The sequence below is a fragment of the Microtus pennsylvanicus genome, chromosome 9, assembly GCF_037038515.1.
Source record: "Microtus pennsylvanicus isolate mMicPen1 chromosome 9, mMicPen1.hap1, whole genome shotgun sequence".
Classification (NCBI taxonomy): Eukaryota; Metazoa; Chordata; class Mammalia; order Rodentia; family Cricetidae; genus Microtus; species Microtus pennsylvanicus.
This window is the reverse complement of record NC_134587.1, coordinates 46,154,699-46,168,405: the sequence shown is the minus strand read 5'-3', so window position 1 is coordinate 46,168,405 and position 13,707 is coordinate 46,154,699. Positions and strand designations below refer to the sequence as shown.

General features: G+C 41.3%; 1 protein-coding gene across 7 annotated transcripts in view; it reads right to left on the bottom strand.

Moving 5' to 3' along the window:
* The window catches only part of Fubp3 (far upstream element binding protein 3), a 54,730-nt gene that overhangs the window by 29,408 nt on the left and 11,615 nt on the right, over positions 1-13,707 (bottom strand). For all 7 annotated transcript variants that reach the window (XR_012911823.1, XM_075985777.1, XM_075985774.1 and 4 more), the window contains exon 2: positions 5,103-5,208. Coding sequence is in view for 6 of the 7 variants with exons in the window: in XM_075985777.1 (XP_075841892.1) it covers positions 5,103-5,208 (106 nt within the window). In the remaining variant the exon portion in view is untranslated. The remainder of the gene's footprint in view (positions 1-5,102; positions 5,209-13,707) is intronic.

Below are 13,707 nucleotides of genomic sequence, written 5' to 3'. Positions count from 1 at the left end.
GCTTTGGAGCCTGTAATGGAACTTGCTCTTGTAGATCAAGCTGGCCCTGAACTCATAGAGATCTGCCTCCCGAGTCCTGGGATTAAAAACGTGCGTCACCACTGCCCGGCAAGTGATAGTTTTAAAGTAAAAGCATTTCCTTTCCTTTTTGTGGCAGTGCTGGAGATTGTACTTAGGGCCTCAGCCTAGCTCTACCACTGAGCTACAGTCTCAACCCTTAAAAACATCTTGTTACAGTCCTTATGGATAGTCTCATGACAGAGCTGTCATTGACTGCAACCCATCCAGCCCCTCTACACTAGGACTAAGCCTAGATGAAGACTGTTTCTAGAAGAAAGTCACATCAACCTTACAATCTAACACCAAGTAGGAAAGCACCAACAGAGGCTGGGGGACTAGATGAAGGCAGAGCAGAGAAGCAACAGTTGAGCAGGCTGCTGCAGAAGCAGAGGCTGACAGCCAGGCAAGGGCGATCTGGGGCTTAGGAGAGAACCCTAACAGGCTGGACTGCTCTGGGAGCTGCCCACCTCAGCACATGCAAACGTCTGACAGGAAAGCACTGCAGCCGAGAGCAGGGATTTCCAAAGTGATGGACTGTCAAAGGTGTATCTCAAAGATGGAGAACATGTGGGTAACAGTCTTCAGAGTGAAGGGTTTGAGAGTTTGGGACCACGGTTCATCAAGATGACTTGCCTATAAGTCTGATGACTTGAATTTGATCCATGAGCCCACATGTAAATGTAGAGTCTCTGATCTCTGTGCACACCGCAAGTACACAACACATAGAGTAAAAGAGTAACGAGTGGTGCTGGCGAGCTGGCTCAGAGGTTAAGTACATCGACCACTGCTCTTCCAGAGGACTGAGTTCTATTCCCAGCAACCACAAGGTGGCTCACAGCTACCTGTAGTGGGATCTGATGCCTTCTTTTGACACAAAGGTGCACATGCAGATAGAGCACTCATATACATTAAATAAATAAATCTTAAAAAAAGAAAGTGATGAGTGTGTGACTGACTGACTGAGCTACAGGATGAACCCAATTCCTGCTCCTGCCTCAAAAAGACTAAGAGGCCAGGGAAGAACACTGAGGTAGGCCTGGTGAGTTGAGCTGCTATCCTGCAGGACTAAGTGGGCTTAAGAGGCCATCTCAAGGGATGGAGATGGCTCAGAGATTAAGAGCACTGGCTGCTCTTTAAAAGACCTAGGTTCAATCCCAGCACCCACTCACAACTGTCTGTAACTCAGTTCTAGGGGATCTAACACCACCACACACTCACAAATATGCAAGTAAAACACCAATGTATATAAAATTTTAAAAGTCATTAAAAAACAAAGAAGTCATCTGAGGGAGTGCTCACAACTGCCATTCCCTATAATGTACTGACCTGTTCCTTTCCATACAGAACACTTCTGGCCGGGCGGTGGCGGCGCACGCCTTTAATCCCAGCACTCGGGAGGCAGAGGCAGGCGGATCTCTGTGAGTTCGAGACCAGCCTGGTCTACAAGAGCTAGTTCCAGGACAGGCTCCAAAACCACAGAGAAACCCTGTCTCGAAAAACCAAAAAAACAAAACAAAACAAACAAACAAAAAAAACAGAACACTTCTGACTGTATGGCCCTGTATATGCTTAACTCTCTCTCCTTCTACACAGGACGCAGCTCCCCAGATCTGACCTAATGACCTTATTCCTAGTCACTGGGAAGTGAGAAGATGAGGCTGAGGCCAAGACTAGGCCCAATTTTCAGGGTTCTTGCTCAGCTCATCAGAAAACCCAAATTCCAAACTTGGAGACCAATGAAGAAAAATAAACAATGTTCCTAAGCCATTTAACAAAGAGGATTATTTGATCAAACTGTAATGCATAGTGCAGACCACCTGAGGGTAATGTCTTGTTCCGCAAGTATAGTCGGTTGTGAGGAGGCAAGTGTGCAGAGGTATGGGAGACCTAGCAGGATGCAGTTGCACTCTCCCTGATACTTCTGTACTAAGAAAGCAACCATGAAGGGGAAGGGCAAGGTAGCTAGCTATACTGGTGAGTTGTCTGTCCTTAAGGACCTACTCACCAACAGTAGACACAGAAAGTGTATATTTCAGAAGGAGGTAAGAAGGCAGACATGGTAGTGCATGTCTGTAGTTCCTGGGAAGTAGAGACAGTGGGGTTAGGAAGAACTTCATCTACCTCCAAATTGCTATATAACCCAAGATGAAGTCCTTATCAACCTTACACATGGCAATTTGAAGGCCAGCCTATGCTATCCTCTAACAAACAAATGCCAAATGGGCATGGTAGCACTTGCCTTTTGATCTCAGCACCCAGGAGGCAAAGACAGGTGGATCTGAGTTCTGGGCTAGTTTGTTCTTAAAAGTGAGTTCCAGGATAGCCAGGGAGACAAAGTGAGACTATCTCAAAAACCAAACCAAACAAATAAAAGAAGTGAAAACACATGCATTATAGTAAGGACTTGGGATTTTATGTGAGAGTCTGGTCTTCCCTTGAGATTCTGTCTCCAGCACCCATATCTGCTTGTTATGCTGTACTTTTTAATTGATAAATGATGGAGGAAGGTCATTGGTTAAATAAAAAGAAACTGCTTGGCCCTCATTGGTTAGAAGATAGGTGGGAGGAGTAAACAGAACAGAACGCTGGGAGGAAGAGGAAGTGAGCTCAGACTCCACAGCTCTCCTCTCTTGGGGGCAGACGCCTCTGAGTGACGCCATGCTCCCAGCTCCCAGGCAGATGCACGCGATGAAGCTCCGATCCAGGATGGACATAGGCTAGAATCTTCCCGGTAAGCGCACCTAGGGGCACTACACAGATGATTAGAAATGGGCTAAATTAATATGTGAGAATTAGCCTAGAAGAGGCTAGATAGAAATGGGCCAAGCAGTGATTAAATGAATACAGTTTGTGTGTTGTTATTTCGGGCATAAGCTAGCCAGGCAGCCGGGGTGCTGGGGACGCAGCCCCGCTGCCTTAATTACTACAGATAAATTCAGAATGTTTACTGATTTCTTTCAAACAGGAGAAAAATATCCTAAAAGTGCCAGAGGGTTTTACTAGCAAATATTTAGGAATTTCCTATGACCACATGGCTCAACTTTTCGCACTTCGATTCCACAGACTAAATTGCTAGACAGGACTGGGCAAACTGTAAAGTGATTGATCACGATTTCTGGGAATACTGGGCTAGAGTGTTCCATTAAGAAGATCTGTGCTCAGAGTCAGACAACTCCATTTTATTTTTGTATTGCCGTCCCACAGGAGCAAACAAAGCACAATGCCCTGGAAAAAGAAGGTTTCTCCGAGCCACTCTCCTCACTTGGGCAAAACTGCCCTTAACACACTCAGCCACACCAGGTCTAAGAAATCACTCTACAAAAACAGAGAGAACATAGGGCACACTTAACAGCAGCGATTTAAAAGGTTACCTGCATTCTGACAACCCTGAGGTGAATTTCTGTGTGAGATCACAAACAGCTTGTCTTTTTTGTTTGTTTTGTTTTATGAGACAGGGTTTCTCTGTGTAGCCCTGGCTGTCCTGGATCTCAGTCTGTAGACCAGGTTGACCTCGAACTCCCAGAGATCCTCCTTCCTCTGCCACCCCAAGTACTAGGATTAAAGGTGTGTGCCATCACTGCCGATCTTTTGTTCCTGTTTCTTTTAATGTATTTTGTATGCATGCATGCACATATGCATTGTGGAGTTCAGAGGACAAATTATGGCAATCAATTCTCTCTTTCCATGGATTGAACTCAGGTCATCAGGTGCTGAGCTATATCTACCTCCATAGCCCATGAACTGTTTTGTTTGTTTGTTTTGTTTTTAAATTGACAAGAGATTTCACTCTAAAAAGAGTATGGAGTCACAAGAGTTAGCCTCAAAAGACAGGCTGGCATCAAACTCACAGAGATCCACCTGCCCCTGCCTCCCAAGTGCTGAGATTAAAGGTGTGCACCACCACTGCTTGGTGAAACCCTGTCTTAAAACAAACAAACGAACGAACACTCAAGTCAGGCATAGTGGCTCATGCATTTAATACCAACACTCAATATGCAGAGGCAAGTACATCTCTGAATTTAAGGCCAGCTTGGTCTCCATAGTGAGTTCCAGGCCAGCCAGAGTGATGTACAAAGAGCCTGTCTCAAAACAAACAAAAAACACACACTTTTGAAAAGGAGATTACACAACACAATATTCTAAATATCTGGTGGACTTTTCCCCCTTAACAACACACCACAGAAGCATCCATACACAACTGGCTATGTACGCAGATCAACAGAAAAGCAAGCAGAACAGACAGTCCCACCAGCTATATGCAAACCCATGAGTCATTCTGTGCACTTCACCACCCTCACAGTGTGCTCCACAGAAGAAAGGACAAAGCAAGTGTGAACTCTGTGACCAACAGAAGGGTGGAGCACTGGTGACAGACACTCTGAGTTGGAAATATAAACCAACAGATGGATGCTTCTAGAAAGAGTCTGTCATACATGACGATATCTGGGGACTATGGGGAAGATGATGGCTCGGAGAAGGGTGAGGAAGATGGACGGGAATATGGTTAAAGTATGTAAAATGCATACCTAAAAATATCACCATGGAACCTAGTAAGCACATGCTGATTTAAAAAAAAAATCAACAACAACCACATACCAGAAACAAATGGGAATGGTAAAAAGCTGGCAGAGACTGGAAAGGTCACTAATATGCCCTTTCTTAGAGGTCAACTAAACTACAGCTTCCCCAGGACTTGCACCAAATCTTAGTATTTCACAAAAGTAGTAACTTCAATTTCTATGCAAGTGCCAGAGGAACTGAGAACTAAATCAAACACAATTCTCAAATGAGTCAAATTACTTCCAAGTGGATGCTGAGGCCAAGTCTTTACTGTGGAGCCCAGCTGAAAAGATTCCTGTATTATCAAGGCAAATAGAAACTCAAATGCCAGCCAATTGCTAAGAAAAATCACCCTAACTACTTGCTCTTCACTGTTCCTCTAGGAATGTGACGCTGAAGAACTGCTCAGAAACGGCTGACACAGACTCAAAATCACTGGCAGGTTCACTGCCATCAAAGGTGAGCCATTTACAGCGACTTACCTCCATCATCCAGGGGCCGCTTCTGTACTCCATATCCGTACACCGAGGGGTCCACCAGGGGTGTGGAATTATTCAAGTGAGGAATTGAATCAATTTTAGCAGCAATCTACAGAGAGAAATCAAATTTAAATACTTGGTAGCAAGTCCTAGTCGTATTCTGGGAGGGAAGACGGTGTCTTCTTTCAGGGGATGTAACCCCATTTCTCCCATCTGGGCCATTCTCTCTGGGAGGCCAAATGTTTCACCTGTTGAATTTTCTTTGGTTTTGTCACTTTAGAAATTAATTCCCTATACGTTGTCTTTTAAAAATTTAATTCAGGGGAGAGGAGGTATATGTGGAGGACAACCTATGGCAGTTGGTTTTCTACCACTTGAGGTCCACAGTTCAGACTCACATTGCCTTTATCTGCTAAACCATCTCACCACCCCTAAGAAAACCACAACTTTCAGCCACCTTAATATATGTATGCCACATCTTTCAGTGTAGGGATAAGTCCCGCCCCTTAGGGGGCGTGTTCGCCTCGGGCTAACGTCTGCCTATAAATTTGGCGAGCGTGCTCCGAGCTGTCTCTTCTACTTTCCTGGGAACGGTGGTTCTGTAAGTCTATTTCTACATTAAAACTATATATATTTTTACAAACTGTCTGCATTCGTTTACGCCGCTACATTTTGGCGTCCAACGTTGGGCTATTTTGCCCCCGACTCAAGCGGGTAGCCCGCTAGCTAACACAGCACCCTCCTGGGTGCTGTTTTTCAGTTCATGACTCCGGCCCCAGTGCCGAGTCCGAGACATACTCGGCCACACAGGCCCATTCTGCCTGCCTTGGCTAAGTTTTGCAGCGGAACCCCACTGCCTGAATTAGCAGAAGCTCAAGTACCTGCGGTTTTGCAACAAAAGCTGCCACAGCAGCAGATTTGGTCTGACACAAAGTGACTTGGCCGGGCAGTGGTGGCGCACGCTTTTGATACCGGCACTTGGGAGGCAAGGGCAGGCGGATCTCTGTGAGTTCGAGGCCAGCCTGGTCTACAAGAGCTAGTTCTAGGACAGGCTCCAAAAACACAGAGACCAACAACTGGCAGGAACTGATCATTGCAGGTAAAAAATTTTTCTTTTATAAATAAAATGTCTGAACACAATGGAAGCCAGGATATGTGCTACGTTGGGGAAGGGGTTTTGCTCTTATCTCCACAGGTGAGGAAAAATTGTGGATACCATCAAAATTAATAAAGGTTCGGTTTGAAGAAGAGAAGCCACTTGGAAAAGATAAATAACAATTCTTTCATAAGGATGGCAAACATACTGATGGTAAGAAATACAGATAGGTTGGAGGCAGGGTTCTTTTCTTATCTCCACAGGAAAATACTCATCTTCAAAGAAATTGAGGGACCCTGAATATTTAATTACTGATGGATGGACACATTTTGTAAGTATTAATTTTTATTTATATGTCTTATTAAACATTTCTTTATAAATATATAGAGCTGGTTTTGAAGTTGGACTCTGGCTCAGTCCCTCTCCAATTCCAAGTCTGTTAGTAAGAGAAAAACCCAGAGTTTCTGGAGTTTCTGTCTCATGTCAAGAGCCATGATATGGGACAGAAAGAAATATGAGTTTAGAAAATATCTTTGCTTTTCTTCATATCTATCATACTTTTCATTGAATATATATATGTATGTATATATATATATGTCTATATGATTAATGTTTAAGTTTTTCACAATGAACAATGAGTTTTTCCTGAAGTGACATTTGAAGTTTCCAGGAAGAAGATGGGGCCCCACAACAACAACTCTACCTGGTTGATATGACGTCATGATACTGATAGCGCTACTACAAGACCTGTTTTGGATACCAGCTGCACAAGACGATCCCAACTTGGTCAGCTGAAATGATGCACATCTTGTACAACATTCTGGCCAGACCGCCACAAAATACTCAGAGACTATTTGCAATTTTAAAAGACATTGATCTTGAAATTTAACCATCATTTTACTTTCACAGGATCCCCCAGAAAGAACGTCGCCCCCATGACAGCTGGAAGTAATTCTAGAGGACGACGTCCCCTCTCCCAGTAAAGTTTACCCCTGGGTTTAGGGGCATCATTTAGGGGTTGGGAGGTTGGGGGAGGAATTTTATAAGCTCAGGGATCATTTTGAAAAAAAAAAAAAGAGGGAATGATGGGATAATAGATTTATAATTGTGAGTTACTGCTTTTAGACAAATATATTGGTATCAATTCTTGTATATTGAAACAAAGTTAAATTATATTGACTATTGTATGCATGCATGTTTCTATGTCTGTTTAAAACATTTTTATGTATTGACATATATTGTATTGATATATATATTGTATATATTTACCATATTGCAATGTATATTTCTACCTCTGATTAAGATACTTATATAATGTTTGTGTATTGATATATATTTACCATATTGCAATGTATATTTGTACAGTGTTTATATTTGGAGGTCATTATCCTCATTTCTTACACAGTTGTTTATTGTCTTAGTCTTTAAGTTAGATAGATATTGAGAATTATATAGATAAATAGTCATCTAAGTTTGTCATTTATAATCAGACTAATCAGGTTCTTTAGATATATAGAGATTATACTCAGTATAGATAGATAATCTTCAACCTCTTCAAAGAGCTGTAGAAAATGGCCTTTAATCTAACTCAGAGTTTCGTGATAGTGAGACACAATTGCTCCTGGCAACACCGCTCTATTCCCGAGAGAATGTTGAGCACTAAAGACACTCCACCTGGAGCCTTTCTATTTGGTAGAACTGGCCTTTGGGCAAAGAAATGCCCATACCTCAACCACTGACACAGATACAGAGCGTGCATCAATGGATAAAACAGGACTGTCATATCCTGCCAAGACAGGGTAAGATAGTTTTGAAAAGTTCCTTGCCTTTAATAATGGTATGTCAGTTATGTTAGGCCTTAGCCAAAATTGGTTGACTCAACATTGCAAACGAGACTTTGGGTGATTGCCCAGGTAGTCAGTTGTCTCTGTCAATTGTTGCACATTTTGGATATATCTCGTTTGTTGAGTAGTGTTTATTCCCTTCTCAGATCTTTGACGGAGTTGAAGATTATATAATTGTAGTTACTCTTTACATTATTTGGACTCCTTGAGATAGAATGTTTAGCAAAGCTTTTGTTCTCAATATTGTTTGTTATATTTATTATTTGTTGTTATTGTATGTAGTTGTATTTGGTTTAGTTCTGTCTTATTTAAACAAAAAGGGGAGATGTAGGGATAAGTCCCGCCCCTTAGGGGGCGTGTTCGCCTCGGGCTAATGTCTGCCTATAAATTTGGCGAGCGTGCTCCGAGCTGTCTCTTCTACTTTCCTGGTCTCCGCAGGAACGGTGGTTCTGTAAGTCTATTTCTACATTAAAACTATATATATTTTTACAACCTGTCTGCATTCGTTTACGCTGCTACATTTCAGAGTTCTTTTTTTAAAATATTTATTTACTTATTTATTTTACAATGTTCTGTCTGTGTGTGTTGCAGGCCAGAAGAGGGCACCAGACCTCATTACAGATGGTTGTGAGCCACCATGTGGTTGCTGGGAATTGAACTCAGGACCTTTGGAAGAGCAGGCAATGCCCTTAACCGCTGAGCCATCTCTCCAGCCCTCTTTCAGAGTTCTTTTGTTTTAGACAAGCTCCTACTCCATCCTCTCAAACTAAGGGCAGTCCTCTGCCTCAGCCACCTGACCCCTGCTATTGTAAGCATGAATGTCACACCTGACACTGGGCCATCTTAATTTTAAAAGCAGCCTCAAACATTCATAGCACATAGTAAAAATCCAAAGAGGATTAGCAAGACAGCTCAGAAGGTAAAGAGCTTGCCACCCAAGCCTGACAATGTAAATTTGACCCCAGAAGCCACATGACCATGGAAAGGGAAAACATTTCATAAGCTGTCCTCTGACTTCCACATGTACACACATACCACACACATACACAAAATTGTTTTTATTTTATGTTTATGGGTGTTTTTGTCTACACTTATATCTATGCCCTCAGATGCCATAAGAGGGTGTTAGATCCCCTGGAACTGAAGTTGCAGATGGTTGTGAGGAGCAATGTGGGTACTGGGAATGAACCTGGATCAGCTGGAAGAGCAGCCAATGCTCTTAACAGTCAAGCCATCCCTCTGCATACTAACTTTTTAAAACGACCCCAGGGATTGGAGAGAAACTCAATCAAGAGCTTCCTGTGCTTGCACAAAGTCTGGTTGCCCACTTTTGGGTATATATCCAAAGAATGCTCAACTGTGCCACAAGAACATTTGCTCAACTATGTTCATAGCAGCATTGTTTATCATAGCTAGAACCTGGAAACAAGCTAAGTGCCCCTCGACCAAAGAATGAATAAAGAAAATGTGGTACATTTACACAATGGAGTACTACACAGCTGAAAAGAATGACATCTTGAAATTTGCAGGCAAATGGATGGAGCTAGCAAACATCATTTTGAATGAGGGAACCCAGACCCAGAAAGACAATTTCACATGTACTCACTCATAAGTGGTTTTTAAATGTAAAGCAAAGAAAACCAGCCTACAAATCACAATCCCAGAGAACCTAGACAACAATGAGGACCTTAAGAGAGACATGCATAGATCTAATCTACACGGGAAGTAGAAAAAGACAAGATCTCCTGAGTAAATTGGGAGCATGGGGACCATGGGAGAGGGCTGAAGGGGAGGGGAGCAGAGAAAAATGTAGAGCTCAATAAAAATGAATAAGAAAGAAAGAAAGAAAGAAAGAAAGAAAGAAAGAAAGAAAGGAAGGAAGAAAGGAAGAAAGAAAGAAAGTCTGGTTGCCAGCATTCAAGGCAGGTGGCTTTCAATGATCTGTAACTCTAACTCCAGGAAATCTGACCCTCTTCTGGCTTTGGTGGACACACAGTTATATAATAAAAACAAATCTTTTAAAACATTAATTTAAAAATGACTCCCAGCACTTGGGAGGCAGAGGCAGGCAGATCTGTGAGTTCAAGCCCAGCCTGATCTACAGAACTAGTTCCAGGACAGGCTCCAAAGCTACAGAGAAACCCTGTCTCAAAAAAAAAAAAAAAAAAAAAAAAAAGCTTTCCTTTATGAGTTGCCTTGGTCAGGGTGCCTTTCACAGCAACAAATAACAAATGACTAAGACAATATTATGTATATAGCATATAATAGTATGGGATAACAGTTAAATAGATTAGAGCCAAGTATGGCAGCCGTGTCTGTAATCCCAGCACTAGGAAGGCTGAAGTAGAACTGCCAGGAGTTCCAGGCTAGCCTGAGTTACATTGCAAGACATTGTCTCAAAACAAACAAGCGAGCAGGTAAACAAAAGCAGGTTGGAAAGATGGCACATCAGTTAAGAGTTCTTATAGAGGACCTGAGTTTGGTTCCCAGGACCTATGGTAGGTGGCTTACAATTACCTGGGGATCTGACACCTCTGGCCTCCAAGGACACCTGTATGCATGTACACAAACCCACACACAGATACAAATGCACATACATAATAAAAATAGTTTCACAATAAAAATGCAAGAAAGCAAATGAACAACAACAAAAAACCCACCATAGGTCAAAGTAGGAATATTGCAAATTTAAGGCCAACCTGGACTATATAAGGTAGACATTAACTCAATCGAGCCTGGAGCTTTGCAAATACAAGGCAAGTACTCTACCACTGCACTACACCCCCGGCTCTAACAAGAACTTGCCTCAAAAACACCCCCAAACAAATTTACAAAACAAGACCCACTGTTGCTATAGGATACCCTTCTGTATGCTGCGAATATGTGCTGCTGTCATTGGTTGATAATAAAGCTATCTGGCCAATGGCGAGACAGAATAAGGTAGGCTATACAATCAAACTTAAGATGAAGAAAGGAAGAAGCAAAGAGTCTGGACAGATGCTGTGATCTGCCCAAGAAGCAAACGTGAAAGACCTGATAAGCCATGGATCACATGGTGAAGCATAAAATAATAGAAATGGGTTAATTTAAATGTAAGAGCTAGCTAGTAATAAGCCTAAACCATCAGCCAGCATTTATAATTAATATAAGCCTCCGAGTGGTAATTTGGGAAGCAACTGCCAGGTATAATTGGGCGAATGGGACGGAAAGTTCTGCTACTGGTTACATATGGCACCAAAAGACTCAGTGAAAATTTCCTCATATAAGCCCCGAAAAAGCTTTAAAAAACAAAAAACCCAAAAAGAACAAAAAACCCAAACAAAAAACAAAACAACAACAAAAAAGGATTCTAAACACACAAAAGAACAGAGGCAAGCACAGCTTCTTGGTAGCAACATTTTCTTGGGCAGGTTCTTTTTGCTAGTGGTAATCAGAGACATGGCTCCTTTAAGACGAGGCTTCCTGGTTTGCACTGGTGGCATGGCCCCAATAGCTTCCCAGAGTTGAGGCAGTAAGCATGACTCTCGCTGGTATCTCTGCCATGAAACAGTCTCTTAGGAAGTCTAATGGGGCAGGGCCAGTCACCAAAGCAGGCTTTGGTCCTAGCCATGCCCCCTTGGCAATTTAAAGACTCACATGGTCAGAAGAGGATTATAGATGCATGGTAATGCCAGATTCAGAAGGAGAAAACCTCTAAATGGGTACAGTGTGCTTAAAAATGCGCATAGGCTTGAGAAAGAGAAGAGAAATATATATAACCTAAGATTAAAAATATAGATTTAAAACAATAAAGTCCTTAGAGAGGGGAGTAGAGTAATATAAAGGAAATGAGTTATATAAGGATGGAAAATACTGAGTCTGGGCTATGTATGTTGCTGTATTTTCTTTAGATTTTTTTTTGGCTGCTAATGAACTAATTGCTGAGAGACATTTGATTATATAAGGTACTGAATTAAATCGATCTATATATTTTAAAAATATCTTGATTCCAAAACTTAAGTAAAAAGGTATGTCACTTTGGAAAAGAGGTTGTGTTTTCGTTTCCACAGGAAATAAGAGGCTATGATTTCATTCTGGGTTAAGGAAAATAAGGTTTGATTGAGGAAAATACCTTAAAATCCTAACTATTGACATGGGAAAATAAACCTAAAGTAACAAGACACATAATGTATATTTTACCTGCTCAGACATAAAACAATAAATTATCTTTTACTAGATTATATACAATGCAGTTTATATTTATACAGCAATATATTTTACCTTTAAGTTTATATATTTTCAGAACAAGGGGATGAGGCACCAATAAAGACAGATGGACTAGATTATCCACTGTCTCAGAATGCCTGTTGCAGTTCCCTCTGAGTTCTACATCCAAAACAGCTTCAAGGCTGCTGGCTGAGATGGACCAGCTGAACAAAATACCCCAGTCGGGATTTGACTATAATTCTAAAATTTCACAGTGTCCCCTTTAGATTGCCAATACCACCCCAATCAGCAGGAAGTAGTTTAGAAAACTACACCCCAATTCCCAAAATATTGTTTATGAATGTTTGCTCTCATTTAAGGGGGTTGGCTATAAATTGTCAACGGTTAGTCAATCTTTTTCTAAAGAAGGGGATATGATATACATATTATTATTATTATTATTACTATTTTTTTTGAGACAGGGTTTCTCTGTGGCTTTGGAGCCTGTCCTGGAACTAGCTCTGTAGACCAGGCTGGTCTCGAACTCAGAGATCCGCCTGCCTCTGCCTCCCGAGTGCTGGGATTAAAGGCATGCGCCATCGTCCAGCTGATATACATATTATTGCAATTTATTATTTTGACTGAAAAAGGATAGATTATTGAATCTACTTTAATTAAAAAAAACAACTGTTAACCTCAACATATTTTACATTGGTATAGATTTTAGTTTACTGATCCAAATTAAAAGTCTATTTTGTTATACTGTATGTATATTTCTATTCTTGTTTAAGGTATTATGTTTATGCAGTTCATTTAAAAATGTAATGTATAGGGCTGAAGAGATGGCCCAGTGGTTAAGAGAATTAACTGTTTTTCCAGAGGACCTGGGTTCAATTCCCAGCACACACATGACAACTACAACTGTCCATAATTCCAGTGCCAGAGGACACAACACCCATGGCAAAACACCAACACACATTAAAAAAATAAATTTTTAAAAAGTAATGTATAATTAAAAACACAGATTAATGGTCATCTATAATAGGCAAACTTACAGATGTATTAGTTAGGTTTTCTAGGTATACAAAGATATATTTCAATTAAATAGGTAATCGCCAACCACTTCAAAGACCTACAGAATATGACATTTAAGATGTTTTAAGAACTTAGATTTTTCTCAACAGTTAGCCATGTCTGCTTATAGCAGCACCAATTACTTCAAAGAGGATGATGGGCATAAAAGAAGCTCCTTATGGAGTTTGCTTTCAATGTGGCAAGGCTGCCATTTGGGCAAGAAACTGCTCTTGCCTGGACTGCTTGACAGTATGCTGTATAAACTGGACATGTAGGACCCACAAGAAAGTGACCACTAAACTTTGCCAAAGATGGGGTGCTCCTTCAGGTTTCTGCTTCACAGAAGAAACTGCCAGACATTCTTCCAAACAGAGGAAAGCTACTGATGAACTTTGTCAATATATGTGGC